Source organism: Sus scrofa, chromosome 11, assembly GCF_000003025.6.
Source record: "Sus scrofa isolate TJ Tabasco breed Duroc chromosome 11, Sscrofa11.1, whole genome shotgun sequence".
NCBI lineage: Eukaryota > Metazoa > Chordata > Mammalia > Artiodactyla > Suidae > Sus > Sus scrofa.
This window is the reverse complement of record NC_010453.5, coordinates 22,054,238-22,079,230: the sequence shown is the minus strand read 5'-3', so window position 1 is coordinate 22,079,230 and position 24,993 is coordinate 22,054,238. Positions and strand designations below refer to the sequence as shown.

Below are 24,993 nucleotides of genomic sequence, written 5' to 3'. Positions count from 1 at the left end.
GGATGTTGAAGTTCAAAGAAGTGAAAAATCTTGCTTATGGTCATGTAAGCAAGTTAGTGGAAGTTAGTTGAATTTGAACCCAGGTCTGACTCCAGAGCCCTGTGTATTTCAGTGTGCTGTGTTTTTCCCTCATAACACATCCAGTCCTATGGACTGTACACATCACAAAAAGTAACCCTCCTTTTCAGCAAACCTGACATGTGGAAACTAGATTTGCCAGTGTACAAATTTAGGATATTCTTTATTCTTGTGAGATGACTCATATCATGTTCTTTAAATGACACGACATGACATTTAAAATATTATTTGCTTTCCCAAAATTCAGCTTTTTTCTCAACATTTTAAGAACACCTGGATTGTAAGATTTTTTTTAATCAGGTGAGGCAAACCTATGTTTTGGTAGTTTTTATTTAGCATGTACTTCACGAATGCCTGTTTTGTGCCAGGTTGTAGGTGTTAGAGAAATAATTGGTCTTTGAAAGCCAACATGGTTCCTGTTGTCTGTGGAACTGGGTTCCAAATGTTGGTACCTCTCATTAACTCTGTGATCTGAGCAGGTTCCCTAGCCCTCTAAGTTTCTTTCTTCATCTGTGAGAAGGAAATAATAATAGTACCTTTCTTAGGGTCACCGTGAGGATTAATTGAGATAATGTATGTTCATAGCATGGTATCTGGCATGTAATAAGACAATAAATGTTACCTTTTATCATCTTAAAAATAGCATTTGAAATATAAGCAGTTTTCTTTAAAAAAAAATAACAAGCTTAATTGGTATCTTGATCTTCAGTCTGCAATGGTAGTCATCTTTTTTATATTATTTGAAAAGTCTCTTAAATGTTTCACTTCATTTGTTCTGCACACTGCCATCCATATGCATTTTAGAAATACGGTATACCACAAGCTATGTGTTTGTTTTTCATATTTCAAGAGCAGTACTAGAATCACTGTGTGATATAATTCCGAATACACGAGTGTATGTGTTTGGCTCATGGCAAGTACAGTAGCCTCTTTTTTATTTATTAACTTCCTTTTGGAAAAGAATATAGTCACTTTTTGATTTATTCTTTGGAGCAGTATTTGCTTATGAGAAAAGATTTGAGGAAGAAATTCATTGACTGCAAACAAAAATATTATGACAGCTTCACCCTGACTTATAATTGCCATTTTGTACAATTTTTTTTGTTTTTTGAATGGAAAGCTTTTTTAAGTTTTTTTTTTACAGTGAAAAATTTTAAAGTAGGTATTTTCTATATTAAAAATATTTAGGCGCCTGAACATATAAATACAAGTGATTGTAAGTTTCAAAAGATACATTTGTGAAAAGTTAACATGAGTGATCAATCTAGCCATATTTCCTTTTACTAAGTTGTTCTAGAATATTATAATTTATCAAAAGTTTGAGAGAGGAATTAAATGCATTCCAGAAATGATTTTTTAGAGGTGTACATAAAAATGAGGGACAAATTTCTTTAAGTAATGGTTTCTACCAGTAATAATTTTGATAGTTAAATTTTCTTTTTGTGAATTGGTGCAAAAGCCTTACTTATAATGCTTTAAGGAGATTTGTTCAACTGTATCTCCTGTAAAAAGATTTGTCAGGGCTGTTTTTATCATCTGTGATGAAACCTTGTTAGAGAAAATCTTGCTTTGACATTAAATCACTACTTTTTTTTTTTTTTTTTTTTTTTTTTTTTTTTTCATTACAAAGTCCAAATGCCAAGGAAAAGTCAGCTCATAAGCTGGAGAGGTATATAAACAGTTCAATAATAGTGACTGCTAAAATCAATTTTACTTTTTTTCCCTCTGTTTTCATAGTTCCTTTAAATCCTGATTAAGCCATTTTTAAACACATAACATAATTTGATGTTCTAATAGAAACATTGTTTTCTTGTTATACAGAAAGAAGATTGTGTGGTTGATGTGGAGGTTTTTGTTTTTAATGTGGATATTTAAAGGACTTTTTTGTACAGTGAGTTTTAAAATACTTCTTTTAGTACTTACAGCCAACTTTTTTGTATCACCTAAGATGTTGTTAATGGGAAGTCAGTTATAGCTCTGAGAACGAATAGTGGCTCTGCTGCTAATTTATTCTAAGTTTTTATTTGTAAGCACACTTTTGGCATATATGCCATATGCCAATTTGTGTAACCTCAGCAAAGATTTTCAGAAATATTTTGTTAAAGTTAAGATTTAATTACCAGTTTTTTTAATTGTTATTTAATTACCAGTTTTAATGGTTAAATTTTAAAGGAGCAAATTTAAGATGTGATTTGTTCTTAGAAGCCAATGAAGATAAGTTGCATAGAAATAAATGAGTAGCTGTTCTTTGGAAGGAGAACAATGCACTCACATTTAAAGTTGAGTTTCTAGATTGTTTGAGATAGCCATATATAAAACTTATTTTTAAAAATAACTTCTTGTTCAGCATGAAGTAAAGAAATTGACAGAACTCACTGCGTCTGAGATTTAGCATTAAAAGAGATACCAAAAAAAATCAGTAAAGTTCTTCATAAGAAGAATGTCTAGTGATGCTCATCTGATATTTTTGAACATGAAAAATCAATAGATATTTAAGATGATTCTGAAAATCAACTCCTTTATTATTCTCCTGCCATGTTCTCTGTTGTGACTAAGTTATCCATGCTATATTGGAGCTCAGCCTGCAAAGAAATGAATTGCCTGATTTTTGTCACTTGTGAGTCCAGCCAGGATTACTGTAGCCTGGCAGTTGACCACATCAATGCATAATACTGTGTGAAGTCATCAAAAGGTAAAGTGGCACATGTAAACTTTTTAAATTATTAATACACGCAAAGAAGTTAGTAGCACTTTCATTTTTTTTATTGTCGTCAAGCAGTTTTCTAGGAATTTTCAACAATATATCAATTCAGCTATAATTCTAGTATGAAATACAGGAACTAGGAACAAGCTTTTGGTGCCTACCATTAAAAATGAAATCCACAGCTTTAATACCTTCTTACAGTCTCACTTGGTTTCACCACAGCTCTGTTTTAGTAGATCTGCACATCTATCTTGCTCTCAATGGTTAATTTTGCCAGTGCAGTTTCTTCGTAGATTTTTGCCATAAATAGAAGGGATTTAAATCTATAGTCCCTTAAAAATATTTTGTTACCATTTATTTAAAAGCACGATAGATAACGTACATGATGCTTGTTCATTGTGCAAGTACCCAAGACATTCTGATTGAACGACAGCTTAAGGAAAAATAAACAAATAGCAAAAGCGTTCAGTCTTTATTTACACTATGTAGAGGATCACTGTTTTCACTTTAAGTGTACGAGTCTGATCTGCAGAACACCCTAGAGAAGGACATCTTTAGCAATAGGATTTACATACCGTTAGCTCACAGTAATTGATTAGCAGCAGGGCTCTGAGTACAGAGCTAGCTGGGCACGTTATTTGGGGTGCCTCTGATGCTGTGGTTTTCCGAAGCTTGCTGGCTGCATGCTTGTTGCCTTTGTTCATGACACAGGTAATTACTTGATAAAATGAAGTGCATCGCTGTGAACAATTGACCCTTTGGAACAATCCAGGCTGGTCAGCAGTCTGAAACCACACTTTAAGGCCATCATTATGGCCTCAAACTTCAGAGTTTCCAAGGTGCAGACAAAGGTGTTGTCTTCCTTCAGGACAAGCCGAGTGCCATTTTCGGACTTTATGAAGTATTTAAACTGGATGATATTTGACGATATTGAAAACTCCTCTGGAAATCCATCCAGCCTGCTTTTGGATACCAGAACAATACGAGATTTTATTTTTGATATGAAATCAGGAGCATTACAGAAGATCCTCAGTCCTTGTGAGCGATCGTGGTTATCTGTTATTTCCAAGAAAGTAGTCTCCCTGGGTGTCAGCTGTTCTTTTTCCCACCTGGACTTCACCTCCTCTGCCAGTCCCTTGAGCTGAAAGAATTCTGCTTCTTGTGCAAGCAGTTGATTTTCTCGAAAGCCTTCGGGCAGTAGAAGTTCTCCATTTCGTAGGAAGTTTAGAACATGCCTGAAGAGGAGCCCATCCCTGTCTATGAAATAGTGACCATCGGCATCAAACGGGCAGAGGATTTTCCCGTTCACTATACCTTCGAGGAAAGTGTCTGGGTACTTGGTCAGTGTTTGTTTCTGAGTAATGTATAAGTATCCACCAACGTTGAGGGTCATCAGGGTGGATTTGCAGTTCTTGCCCTGGTCAGCGTCTTCCAGGCTGTTATGTTTCCCTTCATACTCCTTTTCTTTTTCTCTTCTGTTTATTTTACGCTCCATGTTCGGAAATGCAATTGCAGCTTGTTCTTCTTGGCTTTGAGATTTTTAAAAAAGAAACACTACCACACAAACACGCCTTTATTCAGCCCCAGCCTGGTGATGGAATGGAAATGCTGGCAGCATCGCCTGCGCTGTCAGCTCGGTTTTGCAGTAGGTGGCGTATCAGCTATGTGTGCAGGAGCGTTCTGGAGTAAGGCGGAAAAAAGATAATTTGCATTTAACCGTATCAGGGAAGGAACTTGCTGTGAAAAGACTTTGATGTGTATTCTTTGAAGTAATAAAAGTTACTCAGTGAATTGAATTTCTGTTGGCATTTAAGCAGTTACTAATGTTTAATTCTCCAGCTAAGTGTGAATTTTTAGCCACTTCTAAATGTCTTTTAAGTTATTAATCAGGCAGGCTTAATATTAAATAATACTGTCGTCTTTTGGAGAATGATGTATGTTGCATTAGTATCATTTTTTAACGGAAATCATAAATAGGAAACCCAAAGAGAAAAGAGTTGGGCGTATGGAATTTTCTGTCCTATAGAAATTCACACATTTCACGGTGGTCTAGTTATGTTAAGGGACACAAATGAGAATATTTAAACCTGTTTTTTGTGACATTATACTTGAATTTAATTGGATTTGCATGCGATTCTGCTTTGGGGGTCTTTAGCGAGTAAGAAGAAATTTTCTTAACAAAAGGTTCTGTCACTTTGTTTTTTGGGGTGTTTTTTTTAACCCTAAAGATAAAAATCACATAGGCTTTGCAATAATCTTTACTGGGGGGAAGGGTTTCTTATGGAAAATGTATAAGCTTGTTTCATCCTAAACCTGCTTCACTGCTGAACAAAGACAGAATGCTGTGGAAAATACCGTAACTGTGTGTGTGCGCGCGTGTGTGCGTGCGTGCACGCGCGTGTGTGCACATGCTCTCTCGAGAAGATAGCAGAGAGACAGACTCAGAATACCTGCTGTAAAATAGTGTCATGGGCCAAGTTAGTTTCGTTTCGTTTCTTTTGCTGCTATTTTTTTTGTTTGTTTTCATTGTTCACAAAGAGGGAGAGAAAAGACCAAAGCCTAGCTTTTTTTTTTTTTTTTTTTTTTTTTTTTTGGAGCTAGAACAGTGTATGGTTTTTTTTCCTCCTTTTTTTCCTCCTTCCCCTGTAACTGGCTTCCAAAGCATTTTAGAGGTCTGAGTTCTCATTTCTAGAATTTAAAGGCCCAGTGGTAAGAAATGAGAACATCGTCCCCCTTGCACTTGTATTCCACCTGCAGAATTATTCTGAGGAACTGCATTGTTTTCAGAGTTGGACTTTAGATGTTGTTAAGTTGATTTATGTTTTTATTACATTAAAGATATATATATATATATAATTTTTTCAACTTTGTGTTGATAAAATATTGGTACAGGTTCTTCTAAAAATGCTTGCCTTGTATTTTCTCTAAACAATGTTAGATTTTCTTCAGGTAAAAAACATTTTGTTTTTAATTATAGCACTTTTTGAATTGAGTCTTTTTGTATCGAATTTGTCAGAAAGTCCTTTGAAATTAAACTAGAAATCTGAGGCATAGCATTTTTAGGGCTGAGTTTCTGCTGAGAGACCGTGACATCGAACCAAAGATAAAATTTCGCCAAAGATAAGGTTGCTTTCTAGAGAGTTTTTAGTGTTTTATCCAGAACTTTATATCCTGTTAATAGTAAGCTAACAGTCTAAAGCTTCTTCTCAATACTGCATCATTTGAGAAGTTTGCTTGTATATTGTAACAATTTCAGATGTGCTGATTTTGTGTTTTTGAAATCAAGCCTTACCTATGGATCTTTTTTTCTGAAATATTGAAAAGATTTGGGGGGGTTGCAACCTAAAAATATATTCATGTAATTCTTATGTTAATAGTTGGTGCACTATTTGCAGGAATTCCCATCATGGCTCAATGGATAAGGAGGCTGACTAGTATCCATGAGGATGCGTGTTCCCCAGCCTCACTCAGTGGGTTAAGGATCCAGCATTGCCATGAGCTGTGGTGTAGGTCACACATGTGGCTCACATCCCAAGTTGCTGTGGCTGTGGCATAGACCAGCAGCTGCAGCTCCAATTTAACCCCTAGCCTGGGAGCTTCCGTATGTCACAGGTTCCGCCCTAAAAAAAAAGAAAAAGAGAAAAAAAAAACAGTCAGTGCGTAAGAATAGCAGCATGCAATAGCAAAGTCAGTGAGGGCATGCCAATTTCACTTACAGGTATAGTCCTCTTTTAGTGAGCTTTATGGAGCATCAGAATCAATAGAATATAACTGTTGATAGTGGTGGAGACTATGCTAGAATTTTCTCTGTATGTTTGAAGTGGTATAGTTGAATTCTCTGTAAGGCTTAGTCTGCTTCCTTACACACTGTTTGGCCCATTTGCAGATGCCTTCGTGGGGAAGCCTTAAAGCTGGTGCTGCTAGAGGCAGGGCTTCCATGGGGGGAGGGGGCGGGAGGCAAGACTGCAGGAAGTTGGACCACTGACTTCTTCAGCCATCACCCTAGGACCACATGCCAACTTGCTCACTTCTGACTTCTGCTTCCTGCCTTTCAAAACTACTGATTCTTTGTTTCTGCTGGCTTGCCTTGACAGGCCCTGAACTACCTCATCATGTGCCTCTAACCCTTGACTGCTTTTTCTTACTTTAGTCTCTACTCTGGTGTTCTTGGCTCCTGCACACCTGACCCATATGATTTGTTTGCCATCCGTGGCCTGGCAACAGTAGTGTGATAGAAGCCTTGTGCTGGCGCCTCTCTAGAAACTGATAAGAATCCATAGGACTTTTCATTTATGTCCTCTTGCTCCCAACTTGCAATCTTAAGAAAGAGAAATGGTACCAAGTAGGCCCCACCATCTCTGCATTACTCCTCCATCCCCGTTAAAGCAAGATGATTGCCGTTTACAGAAATTGCAGGGCTCTGTTGATCATTGCTGCTGTGGTTGTACATATGCCCCCTAGGGGAGAGCCGGGTTGTCTACTTTTTAGTCTAAGCTTATATTTGCCTATTTTGGGGGCTGGTGGGTGGGAGGGGTTGTGTCATTCAAGTCCACATGGCCCTAAAAACTGTAAAAATGGTGCTGATAAGTGTTTCAGGGCAAACATCCACAGTTGATGTGACTATGTTTCTCTGCCTCACTGCCAGCACGAACTGGAGTTAATCAGTTCGATGGTTTCAGCAGAGGGGCTTAACTTGCCCTTCACAGATTAGCTCACTTAGATCCACTCGACCACTAGACCTGACGATTTCATCTGCTTTGCATGCAGAAAGATATGTTTGTTAAAAGTGTCTGTCATAGGAGTTCCGTTGGGGCTTAGTGGTAACAAACTCGACTAGTATCCGTGATGACACGGGTTTGATGCCTGGCGCTGTTCAGTGTTGCCATGAGCTGTGGTATAGGTTGCAGATGTGGCTCGGATCTGGCGTTGCTGTGGCCGTGGTGCAAGCCAGCAGCTGTAGCTCTAGTTCAACCCCTAGCCTGGGAACTTCCATATGCTGCAGGTGTGGCCCTAAAAAGACAAAAACAAAACAAAGTGTCTGTCATAGACATTTGTTGTTGTTTTTTTTGGTTTTTTTTTTTTGCTATTTCTTGGGCCGCTTGTCATAGACATTTGTAATCACACATATAAAATAGCCCTTTAGCCAACTTTGAAGATTTACTTATTTTCTCATATGTTTATTTATACATCTGTTGCACCACTTCTGGATGGCACAATAATAACTTCAACACTTTTGCATCCGGTAAATGTTGCTTTTGCTTGCATAGTATTGGATACCCAGGTTGCCTCAATTCCTTGCTGAGATGAACAATTTCAGGCATGTTTCTGAAAGTCTGTGCAGTAGATTCCCAGAGCAGGGCTTGTTGGCCATGTTCTGTTTCAATTAGAATTGCCACATGACTCCTGAGATCAGCTCTGTCTATACATTCTCCCGCTGCAGTGCCTGTGGGTTCCTGTCTCCCCACATCTTTTCCAGCATGTGGTGTTATCTGACTTTTTTAAATTTTTTTTAGTTCTTACATATAAATGTTATCATATAGTATTTGTCTTTTTTCTGTCTGACTTATTATAATATCCTCCAGTTCTATCCGTGTTGTTGTAAGTGGCAAAACTTTGTTTTTTGTTTTTTTTTTTTGTCTTTTTGCTATTTCTTGGGCCGCTCCCTCGGCACATGGAGGTTCCCAGGCTAGGGGTCGAATCGGAGCCGTAGCCACCGGCCTACGCCAGAGCCACAGCAACGCAGGATCCAAGCCGCGTCTGCAACCTACACCACAGCCCACGGCAACGCCGGATCCCCAACCCACTGAGCAAGGGCAGGGACCGAACCCGCAACCCCATGGTTCCTAGTCGGACCCGTTAACCACTGCACCACGATGGGAACTCCACTTTGTTCTTTTTTATGGCTGAGTACTACTCCAGTGTGTGTGTGTGTGTTACCACATCTTCTTTGTCTATTCATCTGTTGATGGACACTTAGGTTGCTTCCATATCTTGACAATTGTAAATAGTATACTGCTGTGAACATTGGGGTGCATTATCTTTTCATTTTTTCATGTGTATACCCAGGACTAGAATTTCTAGATCATATGATAGCTCTATTTTTAGTTTTTTGAGGAACCTCCATGCTGGTTTCCACAGTGGCTGCACCAGTTTACATTCCTATCAACAGTGTATGAGAGTTGTCTTTTCTCCACATCCTTACTGACATTTGTTATTTGTGTTCCTGTTGATGATAGCCACCTCTGAGGGTTTAAACAGTGCCATTGTCAGGTTCTTGGTATGAGTATATCATTGGTTAGGCCTAATGCCAAACCAAATTTTAGCAAAATGTTTCCACTACATGGTGACTCTAATCTTCCACTGTCTGCATTAGGCAGAACTCATCCCAGGACAGTGGTAATTCCCATCTATCTACCAACCATTGATGGGAAAAGAGGTCATTGTCACCACTGTGATTGACATAAGACATCATCATTAATATGTCCTTGCTCCATTTACATGCCAGAGATATACCCCTGCCATGGAAGGAAGTGGAACCTTACCAAGAAGCTCTCTCCTGGAATTCTTGTCGTGGCACAGCGGAAATGAATCTGATTAAGAAAAGCAAAAAAAAAAAAAAAAAAAAAAAGAAGAAGAAGAAGCTATCTCTCTCTCTTTTTTTTGTCTTTTTGCTATTTCTTGGGCTGCTTCTAGGCTAGGGGTCAAATTGGAGCTGCAGCTGCTGGCCTATGCCACACCCGCAGCAATGCGGGATCCAAGCCACATCTGTGACCTACACCACAGCTCATGCCAATGCCAATCCTTAACCCACTGTTTGAGGCCAGAGATTGAATCCGCATCCTCATGGATACTAGTCAGGTTCATTACTGCTGAGCCACAACGGGAATTTCCAGACACTCCTTTTCAAGGAAAAGAGATGGTCTCAGAAGCTGCCTTTAACAGGAACACTGGGCTTCTGTTTTCCCATTCTCTGCCTCTACCAAATCCTTTTGGTTATTTTCACCTGTATGCATTAATGCCTGCTTTTAAAAAAAGATTACTTCCCCATTACCTTAGAGGAAAGTAAAACCAGGAGTTCCCATTGTGACTTAGCAAGTTAAGAACCCGACTAGTATCCATGAGGATGTGGGTGCCATCCCTGGCCTCAGGGGGTTAAGGATTCAGTATTGCCACAAGTTGTGGCATAGGTCACAGATGTGGCTCAGATCTGGTGTTTCTGTGGCTATGACATAGGCCAGCAGCTGCAGCTCTGATTCGACCCCCTAGCCTGGGAACTTCCATGTGCCTCCCATGTGGCCCTTAAAAAAAAAAAAAAGGAAGAAAAGAAAGAAATGAAAACCAACTCCAAGGAAGAGCAGCCACTGTCCATTTTTACTTAAATCTGGCACTGTGTCTCTGCCCTCAACTTCGCCACATTTTTTAAGGCTTATTGATCTATGTCTTTCTTCTTCACTTGAATTTGATACCTGTCTACTTGATTCTGTGATGATATCTTTGTTCATTTTCCAAAATCTGGCTACCACTTAGCCATCTGACTTTCATGTCCTCTGATTCCTTTTTGGCTTGACCTTCCTATGCCTTTCACAAGCTAAGTTTCTCTTTTTAATGCGTGTCTTTCTTCTTCATAGCATCCTGTCAATAGCATTGAATGTGCGGAGCATTCATTTTGATAGTCAGCTATAATCATGTTGCTTTAGCCTCTTTTTTTTGTTGTTAAAAAATAAAAATAGGAGTTCCCGTTGTGGCTCAGTAGTTAATGAATCTGACTAGGAACCTTGAAGTTGTGGGTTCGATCCCTGGCCTTGCTCAGTGGGTTAAGAATCCGGTGTTGCTGTGGTGTAGGTCACAGACGCGGCTCGGATCCCAGGTTGCTGAGGCTGTGGTGTAGGCTGGCGGCTCAGCTCTGATTAGACCCCTAGCCTGGGAACCTCCATAATGCTGCATGTGAGGCCCTAGAAAAGACACAAAAATAAAAAAATAAAAATAATTAACAGTGTAATGTTTTAACATATTTTAAGAATCAGGGGTTTTTCTGTGTTAATCTAATTCTATTTGAATGTCAAAACTTTAGTTTCATTTTGAAATATAATGTTTCTTCATTGGATGTTGTCTACTACTGGGCTTGTCGCATCAGCACAAGTCCTGCCTCAGCTACCTGATGGAGGTGATTGACCAGATTCTCACCAGCTATGCAAAGTGCTTGAATGCCCCTGAGACTCACTCACTATAGCATCTGGCAGGAACGTGATGTGGGTGTGTAATTCCAGTCAGATGAATACACTTGTAAATGGTTCGTAGTGTTGAACTAAGTCTTCAAAGAAGCCCAGGAAACTGCTAACATAGGCAAATTTTTAAGCCTCACTTGAGTGTAGAAAAGATTAAAGCACTTTGTATCCAAAGGAGCCCTAATAAAAATGATTGATTAGGAGTTCCTGTCGTGGCACAGCAGAAACGAATCTGATTAGAAACCATGAGGTGGTGGGTTCAATCCCTGGCCTCGCTCAGTGGGTTAAGGATCTGGCATGGCCATGAGCCGTGGTGTAGGTTGTAGACATGGCTTGGATCCTGTGTGGCTGTGGCTGGCAGCTATAGCTCCGATTGAACCCCTAGCTTGGGAATCTACATATGCTGCAGGTGCGGCCCTAAATAGCAAACAAACAAACAAACAAACAAAAACAACGATTAAACGACAAGTCCCAGCAAAATTCCTTTGCACATTTCTTTGATTTTCATTACAGAGGTCATCTTGAAAACAATTTACAAATCATATTCATATTTTAAATGTGCTTTGGGAGATGAAAGTTTCAGGGGAAACCTGTGTTTTATAATCCTGATAGCAGAAGTCATTTAAGTTTTTAAAAATGAGTTTGCTCTTTTTTTGAATTGCAGACTATGCATTATTATTCACTGGAAAATTTTTTTATTGTAACCAGATGAGCAGAGCACTTCTATGAGCCATCAAATGAACACTGAAATTATATTATTGTATAGAACTCATTTTTATAGTGCTATTTGGCAAAACAAAATTTTGCCTTCTCTTTCAGAAGATATTTTAAGTTAATAACTGTTGTCTACAATCTCACATGAGGGACATGACTCTGAAAACTTGTTTTTTTTTGTTTTGTCTTTTTTTTTTTTTTTTTGCTATTTCTTGGGCCGCTCCTGCGGCATGTGGAGGTTCCCAGGCTAGGGGTCGAATCAGAGCTGTAGCCACCGGCCTACGCCAGAGCCACAGCAACGCGGGATCCGAGCCAAGTCTGCAACCCACACCACAGCTCACGGCAACGCCGGATCGTTAACCCACAAGCAAGGGCAGGGACCGAACCCGCAACCCCATGGTTCCTAGTCGGATTCATTAACCACTGCGCCACGACGGGAACTCCCGACTCTGAAAACTTGTAAAGTTAATGTTGTTATGAAATCTATGACCAAAAGGATCTCTGCTCCCAAATGCTGTCCCCTGCCACTGTTCCTGTTATCATCTTCTCTTTAGATCTCCTTGTGTCTTTAGTGATGAGATGCTGTGTGCGGGATAGGGGTGCCGGGGGGCAGGACCAGCAGGCCAGGAGATGATGGTTCAGAGGAGGAAATGGAGTTTCTTACTCACAGAGTAGAGTAGAGTGATTATAAATCAGGGAAGGGGAACGCTATCATATTGCACACTTTTTCACATTTGGTATTTCTGAAATCAGGATATGTCTTAAAATCATTGGCTTATAAAATTTCATGGTAGTATTTTGTCTTTCTTGGTGGCATGTGAAATAATGGCATATATTACAGTTGATGGTATCTTAGATTTGATGAAATATTTGAGTAGTTCTGAAAGCTGTTACCACCAGAAAATACAGTCAACAGAGATATAGATAGTGGAAAAGATGGGTGAGGAGAAGAGAGAGATAGCACGGCAGCAGTTCTCAACCCTGGCTGTTGCATATTAGAGTCATATGGAGAGGGTATAAAAATACGTCTTGCCCACACAGTGCAATTAAGGCAGGATTTCTGGGAGTGGGCTCAGTGGTTTTTAAAAAGCTCCCTAAGTGATTCTTAGGAACAAGCGGAGATGAAGAACTACCGTATTAAGGAAATCAATGAGCTTAGAAAGTGAACTTAGCTCAGTGGAGTTCTGAGCGATGGGGGCATAATTTCTACTCTGTGGTTGTGAGGATCACTGTATATTAAAGTATCTTGAAAGTCATAACTAGTAGGTGGTATTATTCCTATTACTAAACATGGTAAAAAGAACAGGCGTTACTGAGGTTGAAATGAAGAAACCTGAGTCATATTCAGTAGATTTAAAAAATGTATTGTTAGCTCGTCTATAAGTATTTCATTAATATTGTATCCCTCAACTATATTACAGGCTTTCTGAGTGTGGGGGTCTGTGTTTTTCTTCCTCATCACATCTAGCACAGTGTTTGGTACTCTGTAACGGTAGTATAGTACTATAGTAAAAGTTGTTTTTTCTGGGAGATGTAATCTTTCCTGAAGAATTTGTTTTTCTGTCCATTTAGTCACATTTGCTGTTTTTAAATTCTAATTTCAAGTGCAACAGCCAGAGCCGGTTAACACCCTTTGATGAAGGTCTGACTAAAACAAACTATTACAGTCCTATGCTTTTCCTGTCTCTTTTCATTTTTTATTACAACATAGCATTACTTCGTATTTTGTATAAAGCTGTGTTTTATTCCTGAGTTTCAGTCAACCTCCTATTCTTGAAAGCATCTTTGAGATTAGAGATTTTGTCTGTTTATACAGCATCACAACATCATGCCCACATCTATATTTGAGAATTTATGTTGATTAATTACATGTATGTGGTGTAACAAGCAAAAAGGGGACTGTTGTTTGTGTGAAGTATGGGAGGAGTGATAACTTGTGAACTTGCTTTGTAAACATTAAAACCCACAAATGTTTGTTTTTAAAATATTCACTAAGTTACTTCTTTGATCAAAAGTTTGTTATGGCTTCCGTAGACTTATAGGACAATCCAGACTCATTTGTACAGCTGAGTGTACCCGAGGTAACCACTCCGCTTTCCACTCCTGAGCAGCCAGTCTTGTCATGCGCAGATGCCCTTCGATGAGCATCACCGCATCCCTTGTGTGGGAATGTACGTGCACCTTCTTCTCCCAGTCCGTAGGGGAAAGTTGAGGAGCGATGCTTTGAGTGAGGAAGCTAAAATGTTTTCTCATCCTAAATCTAGTCCTCAAATTACGGTTTCAGTATTTGGTTTAAAATTGGGAGTTCCGGAGTTCCCGTCGTGGCGCAGTGGTTAACGAATCCGACTAGGAACCATGAGGTTGCGGGTTCGATCCCTGCCCTTGCTCAGTGGGTTAACGATCCGGCGTTGCTGTGAGCTGTGGTGTAGGTTGCAGACATGGCTCGGATCCAGCGTTGCTGTGGCTCTGGCGTAGGCCGGTGGCCACAGCTCCGATTCGACCCCTAGCCTGGGAACCTCCATATGCCGCAGGAGCGGCCCAAGAAATAGCAAAAAGACCAAAAAAATAAATAAATTAAATAATAAAAAAAATAAAATTGGGAGTTCCCAGCAAATTAGGCATGTTTGTAATTGGAATGTCATTGTAAGAAAACATGTTACATAAACAGATAATATAGGGGAATACTTATATACCTACTCACTTTGTTGCTTTCGAGGTAAATAATCAAATGCTTGACTCTGTAGGTTTACAAAAACCTGAACATCATCTTTATTCCTAAAATTCCTGAATATTAAATAGAAATCAGAACATCATTTCACAAATTTGATTACAGTAAGAAACACCTGCTTAATAATATAGGGATTGCACCTTCGCCCAACTGGTTTGTTAAGTTGCCAAGTAGCTTGTTTCAATCAGCTTTACCCTGTGAACCTCAGGCAAAATTTTACTGGTAGGAAAAGTTTTTAAATGAGAACAATGGAGACTGGTAGGAATATTAAAAATGGCTTACCTTTTAAATGTTCTTGCTCTGCTGAAATATTGTGTGTCTACTTTTCCAGAGATGGTAGACACAGGTGTTACATAAGAATCAGGAAAGTAGCTTCAGAGTCTCAAGGATCAGTCAAAAATCTTGTTTCCAGCTTTGTGTTTTAGCTCAGATTGGAAGTGCTCTTAAAGGCCTCCCTGTTGAACTGGATCCAGAGTGGTCTTGTGGAAATGAACACCTGTCACATCCTGATGCACCATCATCTTAACACACCTGCCGTCATCACTTACATGCCGATGCTAATAGGCACCCTTCCTGCTTACTTATCACTTGAACTTGTCCAAACCAGCCATGCTCTTAACTTGGAAAAAGTGCCAGTCTGTTGTTCATCTTGCGTTCTTCAACATCGAGTATATCTCAAATTGAGTTTAAGAGTAGGAGGGTCCAGTTTAGAACAGAAGTTTGTATATTTTCAGGTCTTCAGCAGCTTCTCAACATTTTCTCGTTGTTCCAAGAAGCAGTTTTTCTGTAATTTATACTCAAAATTTAGTTATATCCAGGTCTTTTAGAACATATTAGAGCAAACAAGATAAATACTAATAAATAATAAAACATTCCCAACCAGAGAGGAAGGGAGGTTGGATTCATTATACAAATAGATATGAAGTAACTTCTCCAAGGCAACACTGCTATTTAGTGACAAAATCAGAACTAGAAGGCTCCCATTCTGGTTATAGGATGCACTTTGTGTAACTTACCTTTAAAACTTCCTTTTTTTTTCCCCTGAAACTAAGTAGCAGGATATAGATCAATAAAATGCCATCACCAAAAGTGTGTGTTCATACTCAGGAAGATTCTTTGGGTTACAAGTAGCAGAAACCAATTAGCAAACCAGTCTAACCAAAAAAAAGCAGGGGAGAAGAGAAAATTGAGAAAAGATCCTGGAATATTTGCCGGAATCTAAAGAAGAGTTGAGCAAATGACCAAGATTAGGGGGAAATAGGAACCAAGCCATTCCAGGGGTTTCAGTTGGATAAGCGTATGGGCTTCTCTTCAACGTGTTGTGACAGTGTCCTTCCAGTGATTTCTGAGGTGGAGTGATTCTGGTATGCGTCCTTTAGTTTAAAATTCTGAGAGAGACACAGAGAAACAAAGAAGAGACCAGAAAAACCATTGTTCACGCTTTTCCCACCACCTTCAGTGCCCTTCTGCCTCACCTCCCAGTCTAAATCCTACCCAGTTTTTTTGAAGGCAAATACTGCTTTCTCTATCAGAGCTCTTAATTCCCAGCTAGACATATTGTGTGTGTGTGTGTGTTTTAAACCCAATACTGTGTGCCTCTCTAGGCAGATTATAACCCTAATAAACCATAACAAATTCTACTTAGTACAGTAGAATTTCACAGCCTTTATGAAAGGACCAATAGTTGGTCAGCTAAATTCGAAGGTAGGGAATCATAAAATGATATTAGTATGTATTCCTGCTGCTTTAAACGTACATTTAGTCGCCAGTGTACATGCAGGACAGGGCCCTTTGCTTTCAGGATACAGTGCTGACCGAGCATCCAGTTTCTCTTTCTTGTGAAAATTCAACCCTTAATTTACTTTAGGAGTTCAATTTTGGTTTCTTTTAAAAGGAGCAAGAACTCAGACATGGTGAAACAGTACAAATGCAGAATCATTCTAGACTTGTTTCTCTTCTAGTCTCTGGTTGTGTCTCGAGTACTAATTTGACAGTAAATCGTTAGCAATTTACCTTTATATCAAGTCTTACCAAAGCATTAAACCTAGTTTGCTTAGAAAACTCACAGTTAGTGGGATTATGTAATAAATAATCAAATCACATAATTACTAACAGAGTAAAACTAGCATCAACAAGGTCCAGCATAGTTTGAGCAGAAGCGTGTGGGGGTGCTAGAGATGAACCTAATACCCACTAGTATATAGTGAGCTGTGGGCATCCATCACCGTATTTAAGAGGGGAACCGAGAGCCTTGCTAACCTAGAAGTGGGTTAAGTGGAGGTCTATCAAAATGCTTCTAGTGGGTTATATATGCCTGTCTCATCATCCTGCCAGACCAGCACGTCTCACAATGTGATATAGAAACCACTGGGTAGAGGGGTCCCTAAGACGCTGTAAGGGGCCTGTGAAATCAAAACTATTTGTCATGATAATACCAAGGCTTTTTGCCTTTTTCACGTTGATTTTCTCAACCTTTTTTTCAGTTCTAGTTTCTAGTATAGTAAGTTTTAGCTTAGTCTAGTATAGTTAGTGATAGAGTTTTATCAGTAGATAAAACCCACATTAAAAACTCTGGTGATCCTTCAATGCTTTTTAAGCGTATATGCCACAGACCGTCTGTGAGTGTCTGTTCTGGACTCTGCCCTTGAGGGGAGGAGCCAAGTTTTACTTATTTTTGTTATTCCTGATATGTTTTTGCATTACCTTTCACGTAAAAGGCACTCAGTAAATATTTGATAAATATATGAGCATATTTTCCACAGTCTTTCAAACTGTTTTAAGTCAGAGTAAAAGTATATTAATGAGTATGATCTGTAATTAATAGCAGTGGTGGGCAAGTGAGTGCTTTCAAATGCCTTGAAGTATAATATTTAATAGCTTTCCTATGAAATCTTAGGCAGTGTTTTGAAGAAATACGGTTTTGTGGAAAGAGTATGAAAACATGTTCCTGTGGGGTTTTAAAAAATGTGCGAAGGCTTTAAATCTTGCTTAGGGGGCTATATTATAAGTTAAATTGGTTTTCCAAAAGTGTATTTAAGAAGAGGGGGGAAGGGAGAAGTGAACAGAGATGTGGGGTTTTTTAAGAGCAGCCAATTGGTGGAAAATTTTATTGCTGATGATGAAGGCTTTTCCTTTCACTTGGAAGCATTTGAAAGCTATTTTAGATTTGAAAAGGGGGTATGATGGACAGGAACTTAGGATTTGGGAAAGTGAGTTTTACTGTTTTGTGTGAGTGACCTTGATTGAAGCATAGTGATGAGAATGGTGGCCAAGTCGAAATGTGTGGAGGCTTCGGATGCTTCTTACCCTGTTGGATTTTATGTGCAGAACGTTGACAGCAGAAACCTTTAAGTAGAAAGTAAATTCATCCTGACCTTAGGGAATAGGTACCGCTGAATAAGTGGGGAACACTCGCAGGTGGTGTCGAAAGGTAGCTCTTTAGTATTCAATATTAGTAAACACATGGATGTGTAACTCAGTTATTTTCAGAGACAGTATTCTAGATTTATTTCTTTTTGAAAAAAGAATTCGTTTATGTTTCAATGGCGAGCTTTTCCCCGTGCATTTAAGACACTATGCATTGGAGTCTTTCCCAAATCTTGTCATTGTTATTGACAGCAACAGTAGATAGTGTTGGATTTTGCTGGATGGGATAAAGCTTTCAGCTTCTCTGGAGAGGCACACTCAAATGTAAGATTTGTTTTTGCTTTAAGAAGATTCAAATTTTAATCTTAATCTTAATTCATTAATGAGAGGAAATTATTTTTGGATATTTAAACTTAAATTTAATATAAAATAATCACAACCTTATTATTTCCTTCCTGGCATATTTTGGTATTAGGTAGACATGCTTGTCATCACTGCTCTTCCCAGTCATCTGTCAGCCTGTACCTGAGGTTGGTGGCATATGTTGCATTGAAACTGTTAGAGTTACTGAGTGTTTTCTGTTAGTACTTAGGGCTATAATAATGAGTCCCTAGATTTTGAAGACAAAATTGAGAAAGGTCACGGTAAGAAAAGTGTTCTAATATAAATCATATAGGCATGTTTCTATGTGCATCCTGCATTCTGGTCAGTTTGTCTATCTCCCCAGTGAACTTTCTGTTTCTTGAGGAAAGCACTGTGTCTTAGTCACCTCCGATTCTGCAGTGCCTAGATGGTATCCTTAACATAGTAGGCATTTTAGTTAATGGTAGTGGAATGCATGAGGTCATTCATTCACTCTGAAGAGATGAATCATAAATGCATTGCTGATGAGCCAAAGGATTTCTTGAATCTCTTCTTGAAATCTGGGTGAACTCTCCCAGAAGTAGGACTGAACCATAACTGTTTTGAAGCGTGGTCATGCATTTCCAGAATGCAGTAAAGGTGGTGCCATCATGGGTCAGTCATATATGTATTATCAAGGAAGATGAGGCCTTAAAGTGATGTGGTGCCTGGTAGGCACGCAGTAGGTGTAACGTTTTTGTTTCTCTTAGATTTCATGTTAGGGTCACCATAAGAGTTCTTACTAATGGTGGGGAAATTGCCTTTCTGTTTGGACAGATAATCACAGCAGTTAAAGCTCTAGTTTGGACACACCCTTATTAATCATTTGGCTGGAAAATAGAAGTCAGAGCAACTGGCAGGCAGAACCGGTACTCGGTATAAACCAGACTGGGACCTGCCTAGGGTCACAGTATTTTCTAGGCTGGCTGTTCTAGTTACAGTATATTCTGGAATTTTCTTTTGCACATTTTTGTTTGTGTGCAAAATATAGACTTATTGTGGTGATCACTTCCCAGTGTATACCGTTATTGAATCATCTACCTGAAACTAATGTTTGTTACATGTCATTTATACTTCAATTATTTTTTTTTTTTTTAAAGAAGAGTTTCTTTGCAAGGGAACTTTCAGAACCTGGGCTGTTAATTTGGGATATTTTAAGCCACTGTGTTAATATAATCTGAAATCGATATCCTTGACTTGGTGCTGTAGACTAGCAGTGTTCTCAAAACTTACTTCTCTGCCAAAGACGATTTTGCCTCCACACCCTTCACATTTTTTTGTTTGACTTTATGCCCTTTTAAGCCTCTGTCTGCCTTTAGAAAGAGCGAAGTGTATAAAAGCTTTTATTGGCAAGGGGCTGCAGCAGCCCAATCAATAAACTTGACAGGAGCCTAGTTTTTTCCTAGCCAAGATTAAGGTTTTTCTCTATTCTGATCAGTGATACTACTGTAAAAGTTAATCTCTTTCTGTCTTTGATTTTTATTATTAATTATATTTGATGGTAATCACTGTTACTGCGGTTAGTGTGTCAAAGTTTCATCTTGAAAATAAAAAATGTTGTCTCTGAATACTTTTGTTAATTTTTTCCTTTCCATTCAAGATAAGCTGTCCCTGGAAGGAATAGTGGTACAAAGAGCAGAATGCCGACCTGCCGCCAGTGAAAACTACATGAGACTAAAGAGGTTGGTGCTTTTTTTTTTTAACTTTAATAATACCCAGTATTTCTTTCTTGGGACTGACATACACATATTAGATTGCCTGTTGACTGCATAAAAACTGTGATTATTGTTGAAAGTGTTTTCTTCAAAGGTTGGTTGATTTTAAAACCAGGTAAGAACAAACTTCCTGTTATAAAATAAGTCAGGGGGATATCACATGCAATGTGGTGACAGTAGCTAATAACACTGTATCGCACATTTGAAAGTTGCTGAGAGAGTAGATCCTAAAAATTCTCATCATAAGAAAAAAGAAATTTTCGTAACTGTGTATACTGATGGAAGTTAACCAGACTTATTGTGGTGATCACTTCGCAATGTATACAATTATTGAATTGTTATCTTATACCCCTGAAACTAATATTATATGTCAATCATACTTCAGTTATTAAAAAAAAAAAAAAAAAAAACAAGTAGTACTTTCTGGCAAGGGAACTTTCAGAACCTGGGCTATTAATTTGGGGTATTTTAAGCTACTGTGTTAATATAACCTGGAATCAAACTTTTTAAACTTCTTTTTTCTAGTTTTCCTTAGAAATCTTGATTCTCTAAAGACATGTAATAAAATCTTTGTACTGCTTTATTTTCAAAGGCTATAATTTTCCCATGATGAATATTTATCTAAAATACTGTACTGTAAAAAGCAAGTACAGTTAGTTGCTAGAATACCATCTTTTTCTCTTGATCTACAAAGAACTTTTTATAAACATTACTTTGTTAGAAATTTTGCTTCAGGGTCCCTCCTCCCTTCCTCTTGTATGTAATTAACTTCTTGGAATTAATACTTAAAGGTTATGGTTGCTAATTCTTGATAGTTCAGACGTTATGACTTTGAAAGAGCCAGCAATTTTTTAAACCCTGACGAAATGTATTATACTTGTTTTTATAGTTTATAGTGAATGTATTTTAACCCTATATAGCTTAGAATTGCACATTTTTTCCGTTTACTCTGCGGTTACTGTGTGAAAATAGTGAACACAGCAAACATCTCTGCCCTCATGGAGCTTCGGTTTTAGAAGATTGTTGCTCCAGCTCAGAACTGGTGGTGGGGAGCGCATCATTCCTGTGCTGGCAGCAGCCTCTGTGGAGAGCCACGCTGGCTGAGCTGCATCAGCTTCAGTGTGGAAGTTCCCTGGCCAGGTATTGAATTCGAGCCGCAGCTGCGGCAACACCGGATCCTTAACCCACTGTGCCACAGCGGGAACGCCTCCGTTTCACATCTTTTTAATTTTTCCCCTTTTCTCGATTAGATTGGAAGTCTGTCTCTCTGGAATGAAGCAAGGAGACTGGTTTTCTTGTCCAATAATTCCTGTAATTTCAGTGCCTCCTTAGGGCAAGTAAAAGGATGACAGTCAAAATGAAAAATTTTTATAACAGTAAATAACTTTGGAACACAGGCCAAAGATGTTTCTCTCTTTGTTTCTGCTTATAAAGTTTATTATATAATACAAGTCTTTTTCAGAATTTATCTTTTTCAAGTAACTCCTGAAATTGGAAATTGCCAAATCTGGTTACTGAGCTGCTTGCCTAGATATTTTTCTGTGGTCTTAATTTCTTTAAAGGTTTCTAAAGATTTCTGATGATGAAATCAGGCAGGTCACCTGCTGTGTTTATGAAATGGCTGCTTTTTCCTTACCAAAAAGACATTAAGATTGTTTAACCTTTTGGAGTATGCAAGAAGAGCAGCCATTACATATTTCAGTTACTTAAATGATTTAAGGAACCAGGTTATGATTCAAGAGATGATAATCATGTGAGTTTCATACAGTAGATGCTGTGTGACATCAGTCTTGAAGGCTGAGTTTTTTTTTGTTTTTTTTTTTTTGTTGTTGTTGTTGTTGTATTGTTTTGCTCAAGTGGAAAAAGGAATAAGAACAATTTCTAAAGAGACATGCCGGCATAAAGACTTGGGGAAACCATCAGGGACCTGTGCGTAGTTCTGCGAGCCTGGAACGCAGGATTTGTTTGAGAGAGAACAAACAAGCTCCAGCCCTCTTTTGAACTCTGAACTGATACATCCAAAAGCCTGGTTGGATGTCCAGTAGACATTTCAGATTTGTTGAAGACTGAACTCCCAGTCTTTCTCCTCCAACCTGCCCCTCCAGTAGTCGTTCTCATCCAACCCGATGCCAGCTCTGTTCCCCCGTGTTCTCAGTCAGAAACACTGGTTATGATTTTGACTCCTGTCTCACAGCCATCCAGTATGTCAGAAAAAATCTTACTGACTGTACCTTCAAAATAATGACACACCCGCCATCTGACCATTTCTCACCACCCACCTGAGCTGCTGTTGTGTCTCACCTGGATCACTGCAGTAGCCTCCTAGCAGTTTCTGCTTCTCCCTTGCCCCACTGGAGTCTGTTGCCAGCACAAGAGCCGGAGCAGTTCTTTTAAAATCTGTCAAATCATGCCATACCTCTGCTCACTTGTCACTTGCAATGCTTCCTGTGTTACTCAAACAAAATCCGAGTCCTTGAGTTGTCTCCCAGGACCTCTGTGATCACCTACCATTCCCTTCCCCTTCTCCCCATCTGAGTCTTCTCCCCGCTCCCCTCCCTCACTCTGCTCCACCCACACTGACCTCCTTGGTCCGAGCACAGGCGCACTGCCGTATTAGGGCCTTTGCACCGGCCGTCCTCTCCTGCCTGGAATGATCCCTCTAGGCAGCTGCATGGCTCGCTGCCTCACCTCTTTCAAGTCTTCTCAAATTCTGCTTCTCCAATAAGGTCTACTCCCACCACCCTATTTCCTTCTGTGGGTGTGTTTTCTTCATAGCACATATCATTTAATATACTATAATTGACTTACTATATGTATTGCTAGCTTTGCCCTGGTGCATTTTAAGCTCCTGAGGTTTGCCTTTTGTTTTATGTGCACCAATTTTTGTTCACTCATACACACACACACACACACACACACACACACACACACCAAGTTGTCTAGAATAGTTCATAACATGTAGTAGGTAGTTAGTAAATATTTGTTGAGTGAACGAATGGTAGGAGGAAAGGTTTGACATGTGAAAGAGTCATATATGCGTGTTAAATTACTTGTTAAAGGGTCCGCTATGCTGTGGCAAGAAATTTGAACTTGTGTGTTACTGCTGTTAGTGAGGCACTAAAGAATTTTAAGCCGGATGAAAAGCAAAGGGATTTGTGTTTTGGAAGGCTCGTTCTGGCTGTAGTATAAAGATGGAAATCGGAGAGATAAGCTAGAGACTGATGCAATAGGCCAGGTACGAAATATCAGAATGACCAAACAAGGTGGTTCTAGGCAGAAGGGGGTAGAGAATCTGGGTTTTGAGGATATTTGGAAGTAGAGTCGGTAGGACTTGATAAACTCGTCTCATGGTTGTGAGTCAGGATGTCTCTAGGACCAGATTGATAGTGGTGGCTCTTGTGTGGCCTGGATGCACATCTGCTGCGAGTCCTCAGACTGCCTTCCCACTGTCCTGTGCAGGGAACTGATGAGGGAAAAGGGGTGGGGAGGTCTTTATAGCTTAATTTAAAGCCTTGTTGACAGTTGACATAAAAACTTAGAAGCAGAAAGTATTTAAACTGGAAGAAGACTACTGATGGGTAATCAAAATAGGAAAGTAATCTGAGTCATAAGTTGGATCTCATCTATTTTGTTTATCATTCCACTCCCCACTCGTCAGCATCTGCCACCCCCCCTTGCCTGTGTTCCCATATACTTGTTCTTCTTTAATGATGTGTATAAATGTCTATATTTTCTTCTATTTATATGCACCAAATTGCATCTCCTACAAGATTATTAACTTCTTGAGAACAGGGACTATAAGCTTTATTTTTCTTCTCTTTTTCCTTTCAATTTTCCTCCCTTCTTTCCTTTTTGTATTCTCAGCACTTAGCATAGTATTATAGATAATAGCTATCAGAAGTGTTTGTGGGGTTGAAATGGAAAGAAATAGAAAGAAATGGCAAAACTAAGTACAAAATATGGGAATCAGCATTATTCAGCTTCGTTAATTTTTTTTTTTTTTAAATCTCACAACTGCACTTGAAACCTGGACCTAATTTTTCAGTTCATATACACACACCCCCCCTTTTTTATTTTTATTTTTTGCTTTGTAGGGCTATACCCGCAGCATATGGAAGTTCCCAGGCTAGGGGTTGAATTGGAGTTACAGCCGCTGGCCTACATCACAGCCACAGCAGCACTGGATCCCCTATTCACTGAGTGAGGGCAAGGATCAAACCTGCGTCCTTATGGATACTAGTCGGATTCGTTTCTGCTGCACCACAACGGGAACTCCCTTTTGTTTATTCATTTATTTACTTAACTTACGTACTACTTATTTTGGTCGTCCCTGTTGCATATGGAAGTTCCCAGGCCAGGGATCGAGCCCATGCCACAGCAGTGACAGTGCGGGATCATTAACTGCTAGGCCACCAGGGAACTTCACACACATCTTGCTTTGAGAAGAAGAAAGTGATTGTAAAACAAATACAGAAATGTTTCATCAAAAATAAAAGAGTTTTTCAAAATACGAAGAATTAAATAGTCTTCCACTTATAGAGGATTAGAAGAGAAAGCTGTTAATATCCAAGAAGACCTTTCCTTCCTTGACTTCATCGGGGAGATTTTTTTCTTTTAATCAGTGAGTTTTTACTGTGTTATATTTTAGCAGTTAGCAGCTGAACAACACTCTTAGGAATGTAAATGGGTATATACAAAGTATATATTTATAGACAATACTCTAAGAATGATGTGTTACTTTAGTGGGAATTTAATTTTAGTAATAAATTCTTACTCTAGCTTTCTGTTATTAAATTTTAGCGTATAAATTAGCCAAATGTTATGAGAATTATAACTCCCATATTAATCAGATGTAAATAAGATTCTTTTAGTTTGTAAGATTCTGTCATTCATTTAGATAAAGGTAGAAAATAGTATTGCAGTAAACCCAAGAAATATGTAAACCTTTAAGTCAGCGAAATTTAAGCCAAGAAAGAAAAAAATCCTGTGCTGTAATTTTTTGTCCAGTCACATCACATAATATAAAATTCTGCAAGAATCCATATATAGCCACCAAGAAAA

General features: G+C 38.9%; 2 protein-coding genes across 4 annotated transcripts in view; one reads left to right on the top strand and one right to left on the bottom strand.

The window, feature by feature from the left end:
- Window positions 1-24,993, top strand: part of GTF2F2 (general transcription factor IIF subunit 2) — a 157,512-nt gene that overhangs the window by 65,691 nt on the left and 66,828 nt on the right. Inside the window, 1 exon segment of the mRNA NM_001243628.1 lies at window positions 19,818-19,899. Coding sequence (NP_001230557.1) covers window positions 19,818-19,899 — 82 coding nt within the window.
- On the bottom strand, window positions 2,730-22,488 carry KCTD4 (potassium channel tetramerization domain containing 4). Of its 3 annotated transcripts, XM_021065610.1 has the most exons (4): window positions 22,234-22,477; window positions 14,732-15,233; window positions 9,325-9,372; window positions 2,730-4,462 (listed from the first exon to the last, which is right to left on the bottom strand). In XM_021065610.1, the coding sequence occupies exon 4, from the start codon at window positions 4,275-4,277 to the stop codon at window positions 3,498-3,500; it is 780 nt and encodes a 259-aa protein (XP_020921269.1). In that variant the 5' UTR covers window positions 4,278-4,462; window positions 9,325-9,372; window positions 14,732-15,233; window positions 22,234-22,477; the 3' UTR covers window positions 2,730-3,497. The 3 variants fall into 3 exon arrangements, with proteins under 3 accessions (XP_020921269.1, XP_020921267.1, XP_020921268.1); XM_021065608.1 differs by lacking the exon at window positions 9,325-9,372 and having other exon boundaries at window positions 22,234-22,488; XM_021065609.1 differs by lacking the exons at window positions 9,325-9,372; window positions 22,234-22,477 and having other exon boundaries at window positions 14,732-15,477.